Raw genomic sequence first — 21,402 nt, 5'->3', positions numbered from 1 at the left:
GCTCGAAATAAATCTCAAAGTATCGTGAGAGTTCGCCACACCTGTACCTTTTCCGACCAAAGGCTGGACATTCACTTATTTGAATATACAAGAAACGCAGCTTCGCCATCTTATAGTAAATTTTTTTACAAATCCGAGGCACTCTCATTGCAATTCCGGTAAGGTATTCGGTCAAAGACATGAATTTCATGATTAAGCCGGCGATAGTCCGCATATAAAGTTTGCCTTACATTACTATAAAAAGCGTCCAGAATCATTAAAGACTTGCGGAAAATGTTGAAACAATCTCTAAGAAGTCTTTTACCCTTTTCGGGGCCCTGAATGCCCAGTCAACCAAATAAGTGTATCTGTTTTGTGCCTCGATTTCTCACCCTGCTTGTAGTTATACGTGCTCGAGCACACTACTTGAGTTCAACCATACAGGTGGGTTGGCCTCTACAGATGCTTACTCATCAAAGTTGATGACTATAACACTTCCGTTTTGTCTTTTTTTTTCACAAGTGGCAGCCACGGCTATGACGAACACTACTGCCTGAAAACAGTAAGAAAATAGGCAACTGGCAAAAAAAATGCATCAACAAATAGTCCATCTCCACACAACGGGTATAATCGCGCCCAGCCTGAGAGCCAGAGAGCTATCCTTTTTTACACCGCCTTATTTTTGCCGCTATGTATTTATAAGACCTGTACTTGACCAGTTGTAGACCACTCACCAACTTCCAACAGCCTCTCTACCTTTGTATCTACTAACCTTTCTATCAACTGCGCATAGCTTTTCTCATTATACTTATATGTATTTACTCACAGTTCTGACCCTTTGCCAGTGGCATACCTATGTAAATTTCTTTATCCGCACCTACAATTGCAGTTGGCGCATCAGTTTCTGCAACTATTATTTGCCCTTTCGCTACAGGCGCAATCGTATTTGCACATCCCCAACAACGTTTTGTCATTGTTATAGTTAAGGTTGTTGTTGCTTTGCCTTAACTTAACTTGACTGCCTGCTGTTTTGTCGGTTCGCACATTTTAAAGCAAATTTCCGCTTTGGCTATTTTTCATTGTTACCGCGTCAACATTGCCACTCGAAATTGCACTTGCTGCTGAACAGTCTATGTACCGCTGGTTGTGCTCACTCACAGTGGCGGATTTATCGTACAGGCAACATAGGCTGAAGCCTAGGGCGGCAGAATTAAGGGGCGGCAAAATTTAAGACAGCTAAATTAAAAGAAAAAAATTTATTTGGATTCAGCTGCACTTGAAATTGTGTTTGTGTCTGTAAAATATTATTAATGATTCATCTCATTCAATACAATTCAAAATTAGAATTACGCTGCGAATTTTTCCTTAGTATAGCAGTCGTTGAAATTTCCATTTAACTTTCATTCACGCGGCTTAGAAACCTGACGGCGCGCCTGCGCGTGACGCAGAGAAACAGCCGACACGCTGCCCGAGAACGAGAATCATCTAAAAGGTTACCACACTTGACAACACTGCCGAAAAACGAGCGTGCATTTTCTAGAAAATTCTTGATTCCAAGCCCACCAGTTTTTCATAAGTGTATCATAACGTGAATAATCTGAAGGTCAGCTTCCGTCGTATGTCAAATTAGGCAGTGTATCTGTGTATGGTCTTCTGTTTGTCTTGCGCGAGGTCAAAAAATCTTCCGAATGAGCGATTTTATTTTGTATACTCGCATAGCGCTACTTCAATGTCCTGATAATTGGATTCTACTTGTCCAAACCTCTGCCCGAAGCGATGCAACTCGAACGCTTGAATTATTTTACACAGAGACTATTGCAGCATTAGTAGCAATTGAAGAAGACCCACATGAAAAAGCAATTACAAGGAACGAAGCTACAGGAATACGTATTCAACTAGAACTTTTGGAGACTGCATTTATGCAAGGTTTATGGAGCTTCTTATTGACATCATTCAATGCAGTCAGCAAGAAATTGCAAAATGTGAATACGACTATTTCTGAAGTGATCTCTTTGTTCAACGGACTCATTAAAGTTGTGTCTGACACTCGCGAAGAATTCGATCAATATGAAGAGAAAGCTCTCTCTATTTCTACAATTCAGGAATACAAAACACTCAGGCAGCGTCGAAGGAATCAGAATCTACAACCTGGTGAAAATAGGGACAATAGTATCCAATTGAGTGGCCGAGACAACTTTCGTGTCAACACATTCAACGTTATCTTGGACCGTACTTTGACAGAATTGACACGGAGACGTGAGGCGTATCAAAAAATCTATTCGAAATTTTCTCTCATCACTGATATGAAACATCTGAGCAACGAAGAATTACGTGAAAAATCCATCATATTGAGCCAATACTACACCCAAGATCTTGAGGAAAATTTGGGAAATGAAATGGTCTTTTTCAAGGCATACTGCACCGAAAAGAAGATTTTAAATTATTCTCCTCTGGAACTGTTGAAAATGCTGAGACAGGATAATCTGCAGATCTCTTACCCTAATGTTGAAATTGCGTTGCGGATGTTTGTTTCAATTCCTATTTCCAATTGTAGCGCAGAAAGATCGTTTTCTGTTTTAAAACGCGTGAAAAACTATCTCAGATCTTCATTGAGCGAAAACAAACTGAATGCTCTTGCGTTGCTGACTATAGAGTCAGATTTGTTTCTATCTATCGATTGTGAAGATATTATCCGCGAATTCGCAGCTGAAAAATCAAGACGTAAAGAACTGTGAAAAAGAAGTGTTTGAAAGAGGGTTTTTGTTGAATACCTTATCCATGCTGATGTCGAATTTGTTAATTCCGTTATGTATTTCATTATTAACGAACTATATTGTAATAAAGCACTGACAATAACAATCATATTTGATATATATATATATATTTTTTTTTTTTCGTGAAAAAAGGGCGGCAAGTTATGAATTGCCTAGGGGCGGCAAATATTTAAATCCGCCACTGCTCACTCATGTTTTCTCACACTATTAGCCAAACAAGTAATTTTTAGCAAAAAAAAACCGACTTCAACTCTCATATAAAAAAAATATATATATATATATATCTCATGATCCGCTGATCGGATCTTAACCAGATTAGATTAACAATTGAGAAAATTGTTAAACATTTTCCTGTATTACAGACCATCACCATTTACAACAAATTTCTGTTAGAAAGTTCATTACTCTGCACCTGCTTGCGATAGCTTCGCATGTATTATAATAAAAAATATCAGAAATCATCAAAAATCTGAGCTTTCTTCGGAGAGATTTGATAAATATTTTTCCATATTTAAAATCATCACCATTCAAAAGCTCTGACTAAAGTATACTAGCTACATTTGCCTAAATATGGTGAAGAGCTTTCTCCTAGAAGCTTTTTAAATTCTCCAATATCCATAAAACCTTCACATATGTATATAAATACATGTCATAAATGATAACAAACAAAAATTATGAAAATACTTCATTACAAATCTAAGCCTTCACATCAGAGTTTTGTTAGGCATTTTCTCCGTATTTCTTGCTATCATCATTTAAAATCTTTCATAAGTATTGTACATATATGTTTCTCACCTAATTACAGGCAAATAACTATGCTGCATTTGGTGAAATGCTTTAACTAAAAGAATTTTAGGTCCACTTTCACAAACTTTAAAAACTGAGCTTTTTAGTTTGAAAGCTTTCATTTAAGATTTCGCAGCTTGCTTATCATGCCTCAAAGCTTTTAATTCAATTTTAAATTTTGCTCAATGTTAAGAGCTTTCACTAAAATTTTGAACTTTCTCAAACCTGTATTTGCGCTGCACTTAGTGGAAAAGCCTTTATCTAAAAGCTTTTTAAGTCCACTTTCAAAAATTAAAAAAAAAACAGAGCTTTCTAGTTTGAAAGCTTTCATTATATACATATTTACTACATAAGTACATATGAAGCATCAAAACTTTTCAAAAACTTTTTAGAGCTTTCACTCAAATTTAGCACTTTCGCACATCGGCTGTCCATGGGAAAACCAACCTCTGTCTTTCTGCTGTTTATGAAGTGTGCAATAAAGTTTTAGCCATTTGTATTCTGTATTTGCGGTGCAGCTTAAATCTGAATTGTTTGCCTTAGAAGCGCGCTCTGCCTATGAAGCGACAATTTTCTATTTGTACCGGAGTGTGTGCTGCTGTTAATTAAAAAAAAAAACAAACAAGGAGATATATTGGTGAGACTAATAAAGACCCACCAAAACTACACAAAAAATGTTAACAATTGCCATGCCCCATGCCCGGAAGTATTTGCTTAGCCATTGCCAGCTGTTAAAGCATTTTTCTCTATCTTTTCCCTCACCATTTCCTCAGCGCTTTTGTCGCCTAGCATACCTTTCGGGACGGAACTTTCAACAATTCAATGCAATCCAATGTAATGGTGTTTTTCCTTTCTGGATTTTGTTTTCATTGGCGCTAGCAGCGATTTTGCAATTGCATTCTCCTCTTACTTGTACAAACAATACATAGCATTTCAAAAGGCGGGATTTCATTTATCCCGTTGGCTATGAGAGATTCGTTGTGCAGCTGGACTACTCTTTTGCCTTTTTAAGTTCAAAGAAAAATCTGTTATTGCGCTTCGTCAGGCACGTTTCATTAAAAAGCGACTGAAGGCGAGTGATGCGTGTGCACATTCAGGAGTATAAATATTTTGAGAAGGTGAGAGACAAGTAGAAAATCTGTATAGTGGAAGACAAATCGTTTAATCCTTGTTTAAATCTTCAGCAGTGCAAAAAATTAGGAAAAAAATAAAAAACACAGAGACAGTGAAAAAGAAAAAAATCAGTTGTGGCAAATGTCGAAAATGTGTGGGAAAGATCCTGATTTGCAGTGATTGAAGTAGTCCATTCGGATTGGTATTTTTAAAAGTCTGGAAAGCACTAAAGTTAAGTTAAAGCTTCAAAGTTGTTTACTGGAATAGCGAAAGCATAGAACTAAAAGCTTTACAGCTTGCAAGATTAAGTGTAAGCTTTAGGGAAAGCTGTAAAGTTTTAAAGTGAATTATTTAATATGCATATGTACGCATTAACATTGTTTTTTTTTTTGTTTTGTATTTATAGCGTCATTAAAGCTGCATAAGTAATTTATGCTTCGCCCAATAATGTCTTTGTTTTTAGTTTAAAATCCTCTTACAAATCCATCAGCCCAATCTGCTATGCTGAAGCTCTTGTTGAAATTTTTTTGGCATTCCTTTTTCACAATCAACTTAAAAGATAGTAAACAGCTTTCTAGATGCTTGAGCGCCTGAAAACATGTAACCAAAAACTCTACCACCGATGGTTTTCCTTGAAATTTTTTACAAAAAAGGCGCTGATAATCGTTCATGGAATTTACAAAACCGTTTAAATAAAAATATTAATTTCTTTGGATAAAATCCTGAAAATAGGTAATAGGTCCTTGTTTTCTTATTACATATCAACTCAAATCTGATAGTGCGCTTCGTATTGTCAGGAACATAACTTTCAGTGAAGTCTTGGTCCATGTCACCACCGCGGTCAAGTATCTTAGTCTTTTAATGAGCTCCGAACTTCTTTGGAAGACGCGCCTTGACGCCACCAAATCCAGAGCTATGAAGGCGCTAATGGTGCACAAGCGTGTAGTTGATAAGTCGTGATCTACATATGGGCCGGTGGCTTGGATTCCAAAGCCTACTTCATCTATGGCGAGATATACCCTCAACAAACATCAAAGTTTAGCATTTATATTATATGCATTACGGGAGCAATGTGAACTGGATGTACTTGATGGGTTTGAGCTACTACTGCCTAGAGTTCAGTTCTTACACTAAAGAGAAACATGTCTAGGCGAGCCTAGACTAAAAGCTTACTGCAGATATGAGGGCTCCAATTAACTTGTCTTAAGAGAAGCTAAGGATTAGAATTACATCTGCGGGCCATGAAGTCATCAGAAAACAAACGAAAGAGAGCAGAGGTTGGCGCAATTTGACCAGGGCGGACTTAGATGTCGGAACAGTTTGTGAAGTATGGGACCGTGGTCTAGTAACGAAAAATTATGATAGTTCCATGTATACCGATGACTAAAAGACTGTAAAATGAGTCTGCGCGAATCTCTATTCGGAGGACAGGCTGATAATGCAATTATGTCGTCTGAGTAAAGAACGCAGTGTCTTTCAGACGAAGCTCTTTAGTATCTTGTCAGTGAACGTCACTATATATCGACTGCTGAGTGGAAGATTGACCTATCTCGGCAGCCAGTTCGAAAATGCCCTATCTCAAACAAGTTTTCAAGAACGCCCTAATTCAGAATTTTATTGAAAAACACCCTATTTCAGAATTCGGTTAGAAAACGGCCTATCTCAATTCAAAATTATTGAAAATTTGATGAGGTAGGGCGTTTTTGAATCGGCAGCTGAGATAGGGCGTTTTTGAAACGAATTCTGAAATAGGGCGTTCTTGAAAAGATTTTTGAGATATGGCGTTTTCAAACTGGCTGCCGGGATAGGTCGATCTTCCACTCAGCAGTCATCCAAGATAGTAAGTAGTAACAGACAGTATAACGACACTTTGGAATAATCGCGGTTGGGGGGAAGTGTTTCCTCCTGCCACTCATAGAGCTTATCCGTAATGAACAAACTTACCTCCCTGCGGTAGTATGATACACTTATATACGCCTTCTTAAACTAGCCTAACCTGACCTAGTCTAAGAAGTTTTCCGCATAAGTTCGGAATCAGGTCAATCGATCACGTATTTCAACTTAAGGTGGCCACACAAAGAAATTGTCAATTCATGGAATTTATTGCCAATACCACTACTTAAACACACATAATTCAATTATTATAAATGTTAATGCCTAAAAGTATGCATCCACGTTGCAACATTTCAATTGAATTCTTATAAAATACATACGCTTCACTTTCCCACAAATCACTCATCATACAAATGTTTCCGAAAACTACTCAAACGTGCAACCACAAAACTCGTTTAGCATGAAATTTTGAATTATTGCCAAAGCGCCAAAAGTTATGCTTGAATTTCAGCAATAATAGTAATTTCGCACCTGATTGCATTGCTGCAATAGCAGTTACCTAGATAAGTGCGAAGATAGTGTGGAGAGAGAGAGGAACATACCCAGTCGGACTATGCAGAATATGGTTCCCTAAGAATGACTTTTTGTGTATTGGGTTTTTCACGGGAAATGCGAAGCCCATTTATGTAAATTCTGTAGGACACATTTTAAAAAGTCTACATGAAGAAATACTTACATTCTTTTTTCATTACTATGGAAGGCTAAAAATCTGTTTTGGAACTACTTCTGAGTGGAAAAAGAACCGTGCTATAAGTATGTACATTCCGGAAGCAACCAAGTTCGACTGGGTACGAACTGCACACACACATACATATGAACATATGTTACCTATATATGTAATATGTATGTATAAAAAAATAGTCGCCATTCCACCTGCCCATAAATGTCTGCACGTGTGGAAAACTACCGCATCTTTACAAACATAAATACTTACTTTCAGCATAAATGGAATTGCAATTGAATTTCTGTCATTGATTTCATGATTTAGATATTTCGACACAATCAAATGGCGGAAATATTTTATAACTCATGCCTCATTGCTTGTGAAAGAAGATTGTGGTAGCAGACAGCTGGTGGTTGCTGAATCGCTTGTGCATAGAAACTAAGATATTAAATTTTTTTTTCAATTGCAAGCAAATTGCGAATAGTTGAGTGTAAGAAGAAAATAAATTGAAAGAGCCTCGGGAGAGATAAAAATTTAAATTGTAAAATTTACGTGCATTCATTTAGACATCAAAACTGATTGGGAAAAATACCAGTATTTTAGTACTCATGACAACTTTTTAAGAGAAAAAATTTGTATTTTTTATAATACGTGTCACTCTTAATAAATTAATTTGCCGTGTTGCCAATTTTCAGATGCTTCCAAAATTTTATTATTTTACATTAACGAACTTGACTGTGATAAAATAGCACGAGTTCCGATTGGTGTAAAAAACTGAACAAAATATCTAAAGATGTATTAATTTGAAAATAAAAGCTATGTTGCAAATTTTCAGATGATACTTTTTCATGCTTGAACAGTGACTCTAGTTAGACTTTTTAATTCCTTTTTTCCAATCAAATAAGGATATTTTAAATCAGATCCCAAATATTACAGACATTAATTTATTTGAGAATGACTTCAGAGATTCAATAATAAATTAATATAATGAAGTCAAATATGCATATATTACAATAAAAACAATTGGAATTTGCTTGCTCCACTTTCTTTGAAAGCATTGTTGCCAATTTTCACACGTTTTAAAGAAGCAATGCTGCCAATTTGAAAGAAAAAATTATTTTTAGATTGCGTATTTTACAAATAGAGGGTTAGAAACCCCCTCAGTGAACTATCTTACGAACAATGATCGGCACGGCTTGCAAAATATGAAGGGAACTGTGGCCTGACTAAAGCATAAATGAGGCGTCGTCTCAACTTATAAGATCAAGGGCAGTACACTGAGGGAAATAATGCATAGTAAAAATGAATACTTTATATTTGATTATTGTTTAAAAATGTTCATATTTAAAAATAATATTTTCATACAAAATTTATTACGCACGTATTTGACTATTAACATCTGAGTATATATATGAGTGTACATTCGCACTCCAAGCATTCAGAGACAACACACACATACATACATAGTACATGTTTATCCGTATGGTGTTGATGGATATTCAACATTTGAAAGCAAATTTATATGCCTGGGTGTAGCTGAGTTCGCAAAGATGCTTGCCACAAGTTGTTGATATCCGGAGTGGTCGGGTTCGAATTCCACTACAGGCAACATGCAAATTAAATTTTTTTTTTTTAGTTTTTGTCTTGATTATTTACTTCACGGATGCTTTTTCAATACGAAAGCGGTCATTTTAATATGCGCGTAATTGAATTGAATATTTACCAATATACAGTACTTTCGTTGACGTTTATAGTAAGATCAATTACGTTTGTATTTGATTTTAATATTTATTCGCCTCAGTGTACACAGCAATATTTAGTAGCAGCCTTGTCAAAGCAAGAATAAGACAGAGACAAGGCAGCTGCTGACTAGAAAATACCTAAGAAAGCGTCCAGAATTTCCAGTGTGAATCCCCAACTATAACTAGGCGACTTTTGGTATATATAAAACATTAGGAAGGTGCATATGTAGTAATACACCAGCGTAACTAGTAGTACCTAATTTGTGTAAGCGAAGTAGGTAATTTCAGCAGGGAATCAATTATTCCTTGGTCTCCAAAAGTTTATAAAACTATTTCCTTTGACCATCGAAGCCATCGTCAGAAACTGGGCGAAGATTTTGATCAGCAATGGCTAATTGGCTTCGAGGGCAATCTCAGAAGGCGTATGCAACCACAAACAGATTGTAGAATTGCTGATTAGCTACTTCCTTTGGCAGTAGACGATCGATAGAGAGCTCAAAGCTGCTTATAAAAATAATTTTTAAAAAATCTTTTGTTCTGCCTGTTATAAGCATCGTACTGCGTTTTCAGTTTTACTCTCTGACGTCAGGATAAGGTCTTTGTAGTTTCAAAGACATGATTAGTTCTTAACTTATTTGAAACATCCAGTGCAATGTATGTAGAAAAACCATGTGGATACCAAGTAAAAGAAAAAATTCTGCAGAATTAAACATTTTTAAATTCTTTGGTTCACAAAGAAATTAATCTTTTGATTAATTGTGTTTTTTTTAAGCTAATAAAGTTAGAAGACCGAAATTCGAGGATGTGGTCGAGTGTATATTAGCCTTTAACATATTACTTTTTCAAAAATTATTATTGCAAATTTTCCAAAAATTTCAAGGATAAAATCTAAAAGGATATTTTAAATACTTAATCGTCCGTGCACACTAAAAAAAATTAACGGCTTTCATTCTACAGAATTGTCCCTTTAATATGATACCCATGCTGTTTTTCTGGATTGCACATAATTTTTTTAATTATATTTTCAAGCAATCATCTTTTTCAAATTTCAAAGCCCTTAAAAAATCCTGACGTCAGCCGTTCCTCTTCCACGCTAAAATAGCTGAACGGATTTGGATAAAGTTTGGCGCACAGTTAGCTTAGTACCTCGATTAGCATATAGGATATTATACGGAAACGGTTGCCACCTGGTTAAAAAGCTAAAACAATTATTGAATAAGTTAATAAGTTATTCCAACAATCTGCATACATCAGACTTGCCACCGGTTTCGAAATCCCAAATCAATTTAATTACCAAATTGAATGAAATATTTTAATATGGGTACCAAAAAAAAAATGGCTTAAGGAATCTTTTTTCGAAACTATTTCCGAAGTGGTTGCCACCTTTTTAAAAGACAAATTCAGTTTTATCAATAATTTAGAAACATTTTAATCAGCTTGTGTGTGATATGAATAAACGTTAAGAAATGATTTATTTTGAAAAATATTTTTAAAAGTGTTGCCACCTTTTTATAAGCAAAAATCATTTTGATCAATAGGTTAATTAAAATATTACAATATTGATGTCGAACGAAACAGATTTAAGAGGGCTTTATTTCGCAAATACATTTCAGGAGGGTGACCATCTGTTTAAAAGTCAAATTGAATTTAATTTATAAATTTAATGAAACATTAAACAAATATTATGAATAAAGATGGTTTCCACTTATTTAAAAGTCAAAATTAATTAAATTAAAAATTAAATGCAATATTAAAATAATTCTGTATATACAGGATGTTTTGTTACCGACTTCGAGGGCTTTGCATTCCGTGGGACATTTTATTTCGAATGAGACCTAAAAATTGGGGTCGATCTAAAACGCCGTAGGAGTAGCAGCCATTTTTATTTGTATTTTGCCTTGCTACGAAGGTGTGTTTTAAAAAAGATTATATATTTTATGAAACATATTATTTTTAAGTAAGGATCGCTATTTTAGCATCGAAGACTTAAACTAAATCTCATCAGGATCACTCGGTATTCGGATAGCAGACTTGCGACATGCCATTTGTCAACTTGTTTAACTAAATTATAGTTGAAAAAGCGAGGAAAGCATTTCTAACAGGTATAGTTTTCTTTAGAAGTATTAAAAAAAGCCATTTCAGTTCGCTGCTTTAGCATAAAAACACCATGTCATATTGCATTGCATGTAGCCAATTTTCTCATTCTGTAGTTTTTGAAGTTTTATTTTTTTATACTCTATATTGTACATACATATATCTCTTTTGAATTTTCTCCCTACTTCCTCTTCCTTTATTTCTCATTTACGTCATTTAATTTGCTCATCTAGGTAATTTGCCATTTTATCAAGGCATACTTTAAGGCGCCAAATCCATGCCAGCAAATTCGCTTAGTAAAAATGCAATATGACTGTTGTGCAAGCTCTCCAAATGCAAAAGGTGAAAGCGCAAAAGTGCTGAATGTATTATATTGAGTGAGATTGCAGTGAGCGTTGGAGCATTAGCGCTGAACTCACTTTTTTAATGAAATTGAATGTCTGCGTCAGCTTTGAAAAATGTTGAAAGACGTATTTAATTTGTCTAACTTTTTATTGGCTGCTCAAAGTTTGGTGTTGCTTAATTTTATTGAACGTAGACTGAATAAAATTGATGATAGACGCCAGTCAATGTTAATCTAATTTAATGCAATTGCTTTCTTGCTAACGAAATACTAAGGAAAAACTAAGTTTTTTTTCTTTAGTTCTTTCCAACTTTGTCTAAACAACGACAGTGCTTATATTTTTGTTGAAAAATACTCCTATTTGAGACAAATAGAGCCGCTGCTCCTTCCAAATATATGAAGAATATATTTTTACTTCTTCCGAATTACTTTCTAAATTCAATTTCCAATTGTTTCTCTAAAAAAATCCTACTCGAGACACAAATACTCTTTATTAGTTTAAATACATTCAATCGCCTTTTAAATCTTTATCGCACAACTAAAACAAATCCACTCTTCAACTTAAAATGTTTGCAAATTTTTAAAAGCAATAAAACAGTGAACACTTCGACTATTCACAACAGCGATAAGCTGATTTATTAGATTTCCATGGCCGTAGAAAAAAAAAAACAAAACACAGTAACTAAACGTGTGCAGACCGCCCTGGCGTATACGTAACATTTGAATTTGCCGAATGCTTTGGGTGCTTGACGTTGGAGAGCAATTTAGCAGGCGGAAGTTCATGCATACATATTTGTTTGAAAATTTTATGCATTTTGCATTTGCATATGTGTGTTTATTTGCATATGCTTTTGTTTTAGTAGATGTAGAGGTGCTTTTACTACACTTTTTATTGCATACGGAAATTGCTGAAAATACTCGCACACTCTTATGCATTCGCATACGTTAAAGCGTCAGGTGAAATAGGTACTCGTACATATGGAGAGGTTAATGTGTGTGTGTGCATATAAAAATGCATAGCGTACACCGTATGTAGACATACATATGTTTGTACATATATAGTCAGAGTGTAGCAAAGTAATTTAAAGCAGATTTTTAAATATTAATTTGCTCGCCAATTCACCACTGTGGCGTCGATTCGGAACTGTATTTGTTATTCATAGCAAAGCTGGTATATATGTACCTACACTTGAAGAAATGTTTGTTAAACATACTATTCCAAAATGATTTTTCATAAAAAACAGCCTCAAGCTCAATAAAAATTGTTTCATATTTATTATGCAATATTATATTTAATCCGACTAATATTATGAATATGAAAGTTTGTGAGTGTGTCAGTATGTTTGTTGTTCTTTCACGCTAAAGCGTCTGGACGGAGTTCAATGAAATTTTGTATAGAGGGAGTTTATAACCTGTATTAATACATACAATATTTTTGAAGAGAGTTGCCACCATTTACAAAAGTTGCCATGAATGAATTAATCGGTTAAAGAAATTATACTATGGTGAGTTTTAAAAATTCGTCAAAGTGTATTTGAGTAAATAACTTCCTCCAGCTATATTTGCGATTCCTGATCTGTATGTACATTGAAAAGTTTGTCCATCACTTTGAGCAGAAAAAAAGATGCTGGGAGGACAACAAAACAGTGCCTGTTCTTATATATGTGAAGTTGCCCAAAATTTTATAGTGGAAAATAAAAACTGTCTTATTCCACAACGGTTCTCTCTTTTATAAAATAATACCATTTTATGCTAGTTTTATAAATCGATATTTTGGTACGAATGGATAAGTCTTGTTTCCAGGAGCTTCCGGTGGGAAAATCTAATTTTTTGGTACGATTTAGGCGCTTGAATAGTCAAGAACTATTTTTTATTAGAATCGTTAAAAAAATATGAAGCTACTGCAAGTTAGTTAAATCAACAGATTGACCTCCTTCCGCGAAGAACAGCACACATTGTCAAACAAATCTATACTGGCCGCTCTCTTTCGGCATCCCTGATCTTTATTTTCTGAATAATTGCGGACAAACATATCTTGCTGATATTGGCGAGCTTTACCCGTATAAAAGATTTACCGGTATACTTACCCCATGGATCATTTATATATTGGTTATTTGCTTCTAAAAAGTTGACGCAGACTTACCTGAAAAGCAGAAAGTATTTAATTAGCGGGTTATGAAAATTTAAAACACAGAAATGTACATAAATATATTTGATTGTATGTATATAAATATTTACGTATAACCAAAATGTTGAAATGTTCTCCAGTCGGAATTACACTCGAAGTGTTGCCAATTAAAATGCTATAATTTTGTCTACTTATTTTGCTTCTTTTATTTAAAACCATCCTTTCCTCATAAAAATTAGTCAAGTTTTAAGAGAAGTGTATTACTCTCCGGGAATGCTTCACATGTCGTCTAGATACAACTCGGTAGAAATTATTGTAGCTTTCAATAAGACTCGGCACCATCGCACAAAATTCGCCACATTCAACGTTTTCAAAAAAAAAAAAAATTCCTAGTTTTATTTCTTCGCAACAATGGCCAGCATATTCACTGGACTTAGACCCAATAGATTTTTCCACATAGTCCATTCCCGAGGCCAAATTATTAACTAAAAAATATGAGATAATGAACGCCTAGAAGATCGCTCTTCGCCGCCATTGGGGCAAATATCACCAGCCCACATTCATGCATCCTGTGAAGCATTCCCGGATAGACCTGATGCTATTATCCGCGTCAAATGTGGCTAAAAATAACAGTAGTTAATTTTTCTTCAAATTTGACATGTTTTTATGATGATCTGATCTTTATAAATGAAAAAGCAAAAAAATTGGCAAAATTATAGCATTTTGAATTGGTAAAACTTCGAGCGCCTACGCCTGTATACAAGAATAGTTTTTTTATTAATAAATACTTAAGTAAAAAGTGAATAATACACCATTTAGGTAAAGGAAAGACTGGGAAAAGTATAAAAAGGGGAAGTTACTTCCCTTCTTCTAAGTCACATTTTTCCCCTCGGCCTTGAAAAAGTGAAATATTCCTCAAAGGTCAATGTGTTCGCGATTTCGCCGACTTTTTCTAAACTTTTCCAAATTTTCTCGGGATTTTCGGATTTATTCAGGACTATTCGGAATACGTCTGCATTTTATCAGGACATTTGAGGGTCAAAAATCAAAGCTTTTCTGGCTCGAAATATCAAATTTTAAAATTTTTGAGATATTAACATTTAAAAATATATACTCGAAACGGACGACGAGTTTTTAAGAAGATTTCATTTTATGCTAATAGTGTAATCTTATTTCAAAATAATTGCAAATAAGTGGAAAAAAATTTTTCATAATTTACAATAGTTAGTGCCCAAAGGTTAGTAAAAAATTGTTCACCTTTATATGAACTAAATTTTACAAAAATAAAAAATTAATAAAGTTATGTGACAAATCCATTAATGAACATTTTTGAGTCACTTATGTATGCAGAGGTCTGAAAATTTTCGAAGCAAGTTGCGCTGCTTTCAAGCATCATTTATTCTTCGCGTTCCGCTTCATACTCGATCTCCACCCATCGTTAACAACAACATTTTATGAACTCACAATCAATTTATGGCAATATTGAAATGTTTGCGACAGCATCAATAAATTACTCATACGCCATGTGCGCACCTAAACAGACGGCCAATACTTTACCAACCAAACGGCCAGTTACCTGTATTGCATAACAAATCAACGACTATTGCAGAAACAGTAGCAGCAGCTGGCAATGTTTTAAGCGGACATAGCAATAAAGTTTAAGTATGTATTGGAAAGCTCATAAAATCAAAAGCAAAGCTGTAACAAAGATAAAGAACTGGCGTAGGGGTTAACCAGCATTTTTTAGAAGGAGCATTAACGGGAAAGTATGTGCAAAACTGCAAAAGTAGGGAACCAACGAGCGAGTGGCCACTCTTGCAAGCAGCAGACCATATAATGACTGAAGTGTAGTGCAATTTCTTGCCATATCCGATATTTGCGCTGAGCGCTATGAATGTTGCTACCTGCTCGGTTGGTGCTTCATTTTTATTATATGTATTTTCTGTAAATGAAGATAAATGACTAGTTCGTTTAAAGCAAAGCAGACACACATACACATATAACTGCATATGTATGCGCTTAGTAAGTATGTTTTAGGCACTCGCTTTTCTGTATGCTGTCCTGACTCTTGAGCGAAATGCTGTGGCATAAGCAGCCGTGCGGCTAGCTAGCTAGGTGGCTCTGAACTGACTGCTGCTCATTACTTAAGCGCACTAGCGTGTTTTATTTTAATATGCAGCTTCAGCTGTTATTTAGCAGATAAATCATTTTGGCAGGTGAAATGCAACGGAAATTACTGCAATAAGCGTAGAGTAGTTGGCTGTGGAAGGTGAAGTGGTAAAGTGCAGCTGATGAGGTGAGTTTGAGGTTGGCTATTTACTAGATAGGTTTGTTCATTAGTTTTCAATTCCATATTTGAAAGTGTTGCAAGTGTGGTTAAATAAATGAGCTACGCGTACGCGGTTATTTCAAAAATATTTCAGCAAGCTATTTTAAGTTATTGTGCAGAGTTAATTGGGGAAATAATTTTTATTTTTTACCACTGTACAAGGATTGGCATTTTTTCTTGTGTATGTAATTTTACAAGAAAAATGTCTTCAAAAAAAGAAATGCTGAAAACCCCCGAAAAATAATAATTTTCAAAATGACACTGAGAGCTCTTTAATAGCCCTAAAAAATCCAATAAATAAGAAAAAAATTTTAAAATACCGAAAGATGTCGAAAAAGGTTTCGATAAATCCCGAGGAGTCCCGAAAAACATCTCCAAAGGTGTCGAATATATTTCTATATGTCCCAAAAATCTGAAACAAATACTGAAAATTTCCTCTTAAATCCCGGAAGATAAAAAAAAATCAAAAAAAAAAACCCGAAGAGTCCCGAGAAATGCCGAAAAATTCCTAAAATTTAAATAATGTCATAAAAAGTTCTTGACAAACAGGAACATAACTAAAAATTCTAGGAAAATCACGAATGGTCCCGAAAAAGTTCCGAGAAATCCTATAGAGACCGAGAAAAAATCCCGAAAACTCGAAATCAAACTGCAGTATGCCGATAAGATACCAAAAGAATTCCGAACAATTTCTTAGAGTCCCGAAATTCCCGAACAAGTTTAAAAAAATATTGCAGCAAATCGTCGACAAATCCGTAGATATTGCAGAGAAAATCTTTAAGAATATAAGAAATTTGTGAAAAGTCTCACAAACTCGAAAAGAACCGAATATACGACTATTTTTTGTAAACAAGTGCATGCCGCAAGTTTCTACCTAAATTTACTCAACCAGGAAAAGCAGTTTCACAAGAAGAAACACCGCAAAAGTGTCACATGCGCAACCTGTAGCCACCACTGTAGCCACCACGCCATCCAACTTCATATGTCCACCAACGAACTCGTATTCCCACGAAAAACAAAAATTAGTTTCAATGCGAATATTTGAGACATCTATGTGGAAAGTGTAAACAGAGCTCACATTACAGCTGACCTCGTCGACATAACAGGCGCTTCGGGCCCTGGAAATACTTCGAATCCTAGGTGACTTTCCTAATAGTTTTCTATTACACTAATGAAAGCGGAGTCCACTTTGATCTAGGCTTAGTTTGCATGCACATTAGGATGGAAAAAGAATTGACATTTCTTTGAAACCTTTATACTTATCGTCCCTTTGATAGGAGCAAGTTGCCCATCAGATTCTTACTTTAGCGCTGTTCAAGTAATTTCCTTTGGTTATCAACTTATATACCTATATGGCTTCAAAATTCACGAAGCTTCACTATCAAGGCCTTCAACAAGGCCAGATGCAATCGAATATGGCTACTGTAACAGCTCAGAGGTGCATACATACTCGTATCTACCTATGTACATTTACATTGTACATTTAGTAGAGAGTGTTTCCCAGTGCTACCTAAAATTTTCACCATCGTTTAGCGTTGACGGTGATTCAATTTTCGGCACTTACTCACATACTCAAACACACGTATTTATACTTCCAAAACTTAAGCACAAACCAATATATTGTGCTGACAAGTATTTTGTTGGCAAATTTGCGAAGAAATTTTCAATTTGGCAAAGCTTTTAGACCATCTTACTTGTAATGCTTCCTTCACTTTTCGACCTCCACTGTCGCTATACACCTCCAACTCTCTCGACTACATACACGCTGTCACGAGCCATCGCTTCGATTTAGTTCACACCTGGCAGCCATGTCAGCCGATGGCATTGTGATTTATAACAGCTGCGACAAATCGTCCCAAAAATTGCGCAACTTACCGCTGACGGGCTGATCAAGCGCGGAGTAGGTTGACATGTACTGATGTATAGCATGTTGTATGAAAAATTAAAATTGCCACCTAAAAGTATGCTAACTACAAATAGCATACAAGTTCCTTGGCGCCCTCGTCGCTGCAATGAGGTAATTTAATTTCGAATGTAATAAATTTAACTTTGTTCAACTATAAAATTGTCAAAATCGAGCGTTTTTCGTTGAAATTCCTTTTTCGTTGTTTTGCATTCGCTCTTTGCTTTTCAACGATTTCGTCTTTTGGTTCACTGCTGTTGACAAGCAAAATAAAATATCTGCCTTAAAATATGCACCTACATAGATATATTTATGTAGGTATGTATCTACGTATATACATATGTGATTGCATACTTCTAGGCACCTTTCAACGAAGTGAAATCGCATCGTATCGTTTATCGTCCTTGAACCGCTGACATTTTCAACTAGTCAGCCATGAAATTGAAATTGTAATGAATGCAATTTCGTGGCAACTCTAGCAAATTTCGTAAATTTGAGAATGTATCACATACTTTGTGGCTAATTTACAAGCAACATTTTAGGCGCATTGCAGGCGATTTAAGTGAGTGAATTACATGGAAAACGACTAGCAGAAGCCTAACAGTATAGAAAATTAGTTAGAATTAATTAGAAATTCCTACAAAAATTTTACAGGTAAAAAAAAATAATTCATCTAATTTGTTAACAACTTAAGCATTTAAAAAACATGGCAAATGAAAATGGACATCTTTCTAAAGTAGAAAAAATTTTAATTAGTTATAAAAATTATATTTCAAAAACTAATATTAAGTAATATTTCTTAAAACAAATTGTGTTTATTAACATTTGATTTTATACAAAATGTATCTCGTTTTTTGACACACAAAATTTCCTTCATTATTTACATAATTGTTTTATTTTGCCTTATAAACTACAGCCAAATTCATAGAAACAAATGCTATGCACAATTAAAAATATAAGTAAAAATAAAATTGCGTGGAAATAAATATCCTTTTATATATCATTTCAAATCTATTTTCCGGCTGTAAAAAAATTTTGGTAAACAAAACTCTTTAGGACAATTTATCCTAAAATTTTTTGTTTTGTTTAAAATAATAATAATTTTTATCGAAATTTAACAGAATAAAATAACCAGTAAATAGTAAAAAAACTACTAAAAAAACTGGAAATTTTTTCTCAAAATTTACCCAAATTTTGCTTAAAAAATTAAACATTAACCAGTAACCAAATTTTAAAAGTAAAAGCACTTAAAGATGGCTAGACACAAAAAATTTTCACTTTCTAACAGAAACACTGGGAAGCTTTTGAAATATTACCAAATTTGTGTTAGATAATTTCGGCGATGGAAATTTAGCGTGGCGATTGTCAGAATTTAACTGCAGGAAAAAAATTAGAAGGCAAACAAATTTTAAAAATTTAAAAGATATTTAAAAATAGAAAAATTGGCTTTTCAAAAAAAAAAAAATCAGAAAAAAGGGAAATTGTTCTATAAAAAAAAAAAATGTTGAAATATCTTTAAGCTTAATTACAAAATGAGGAATTGAGAAATTGTTAAAAAAAATATTAAGCATATTAAATATTAAAACATGCATAGACAAACTTGGACTTTTTGTAAAGCACTAAAAGATATAAAATAAAAATTATTCTGTAATAAATATTAAAAAAAGTACTAAACTGTGGTTTGTTTTTTTTTTTTTTTGAAACAATCCATGCTACGAAATTGCTTTATTTACAGGAAAAATTTAAATTAGCTTCTGAAAAATAAAGGGGCTGGCAAACCTTTAATAAACTTTGAAAACATGACTTAAAAAAATTACTGGACATACAATTTTGAAAAGAAAAGCAAGTCATATTTTTAAACATTAAATAAATTATTAAAAAATAAATGCTAAGAAATTTTTTTCTCAAAATTGACTAAAAAAAACTGTGGAAAATATTTGAAGAGCAACAGTAATATAATAAAAAACGAAAAATTCGGAAATGTTTTCCTTAACAAACTTTTGATTAAGATATAGTAAATTTACCTGAAATCATATTTCGAAAAATTAAAAGATTTGCAAACATGTTACTAAAAAATTAAAGATTGAGAATTTGCAATTTTTAAAGATATTTCCAAATACATTTTTTCTCTAAAAAATTACCAAAATTATAAACCCTAGCAATCCCAGCTTTGATAAAATTTTAAGAAAATAATGCGTGAAATGCCACAGCCTTACGCCGACTCCGAACGGCGATTATGTTTTTATGAGAAGCTTTTTTTGATGGCAGAAATGCACTCGGAACTTTGCCATTCCCTGCAGAGAAGCGAACGCTATTAGAAAAAAATTTTCTTGTATATTTCATTTTTTGATGTTGGGTTGAACCGGGCTTAAACCCAGGCCCTGCGGAGGGGAAGCGCGCACTGCTAATCAATTCACCGCAGTGGCCGCAAAAATATATAAGCAAATAATAAAATGCAAATGAATAGCTAAAAAATTCACTTAATTTTTATTATCAAATAGAAAAATAGACGATGCGCCAGCGCAATTTGCAATTCTAACACTAATGCAGGCAAAAATTTGCATATTTTCAGACACCAGCGGACAGTGGTTCAAAACTGGAATTTAGTGTTCACAGTTCACTGGAGTCTTAATTTTTCACTACATTTGATTAATTTTTTTTATGAAAGCTAATCACATTTGCACGAGACCAGTTGAGCCCGATTTTTGAATTTTTCTTTGTTTGTATTAAATTTTTTAGTACAAAAAGCAGAAAAAGTAGCAATTTTGAAGAAACTCGATTCTCCTGTTCGCGTTAATAAATGATATAAATATAATAAAAACCAGTTGAAACCAATTTTCGGGTGCTCCCGAATCGAAAAGAAACACGAAAAAAATTTTTAAATGTTTTATTAAAAATTTTAAAATGTTTTATTAAAAATTGTAATTAAAAAAAATAATCAAATTGCTTGAAAAAAGAAAGCTCCAGTGAATTCAGAACACAAAATGCCAATTTTGAACCACTGTGCAGCGCTGGGCCAACGTCTTTTATGGCCGTCCAGCTATAAATATCGTCTATATATTTTTCACCTAAATGGCGCATTCCTTTTTGCCACAATTTCTTGTTAACTTATTTTTATGGCCAGTCTCTTATGCTTTTTGGCTGCATTTTTCACAACTTTTCCTACGCTTGGACATAAGTACATTACTTTTTGTGGCTTTAATATTAAAATTTTTGCTGGCTCAGTTTTTGCTCTTCACTTTTTTACATACAAACATTCACTTTTCAAGTGGTCACTTGATAATTCATAAATGTATGTCTGTGTGTTTTTATACATATTTGCATTTGAGTTTTATGAGCATCTATCTAGTAGCTGCCACTTAGCCGCTTGTTCAAGTAGTCAATGATGATTCAGTAAGTCGATTATTTGTTTGCAAGTGTTGCTATCTCTTCGACAACAAAATACTTTCAGCTACTCAAAATAAATGAAGGCAAACATAGAATTGCTTCTTTTTAAATAATCAGTATTTGCGGCACCGAATTTGGAGTTTCTTTTTTAAAAACATCGGTGGAAGCTATCTCATTCATTTATAAGTTCATACAGATCTCTAAGCCTTACTTCTTTAATTAATTTTTAAAATTGATTAAGGACTTTTGATACAGGTTTTTATGTTC

The 21,402-nt window shown here is 34.1% G+C and overlaps 2 protein-coding genes across 2 annotated transcripts in view; one reads left to right on the top strand and one right to left on the bottom strand.

The window, feature by feature from the left end:
- Positions 1-21,402, bottom strand: part of futsch (microtubule-associated protein futsch) — a 221,540-nt gene that overhangs the window by 140,424 nt on the left and 59,714 nt on the right. The window lies entirely within an intron of this gene.
- On the top strand, positions 1,679-2,822 carry LOC108365266 (uncharacterized). The gene is made up of 2 exons (XM_017619265.1): positions 1,679-1,745; positions 1,833-2,822. The coding sequence occupies exon 2, from the start codon at positions 1,899-1,901 to the stop codon at positions 2,712-2,714; it is 816 nt and encodes a 271-aa protein (XP_017474754.1). The 5' UTR covers positions 1,679-1,745; positions 1,833-1,898; the 3' UTR covers positions 2,715-2,822.

The sequence above is a fragment of the Rhagoletis zephyria genome, unplaced genomic scaffold, assembly GCF_001687245.7.
Source record: "Rhagoletis zephyria isolate East Lansing unplaced genomic scaffold, Rhagoletis_zephyria_1.1 Rzeph_scaffold_00036, whole genome shotgun sequence".
In the NCBI taxonomy this organism is placed as follows: domain Eukaryota; kingdom Metazoa; phylum Arthropoda; class Insecta; order Diptera; family Tephritidae; genus Rhagoletis; species Rhagoletis zephyria.
This window is presented reverse-complemented; position numbering and strand designations above follow the sequence as displayed.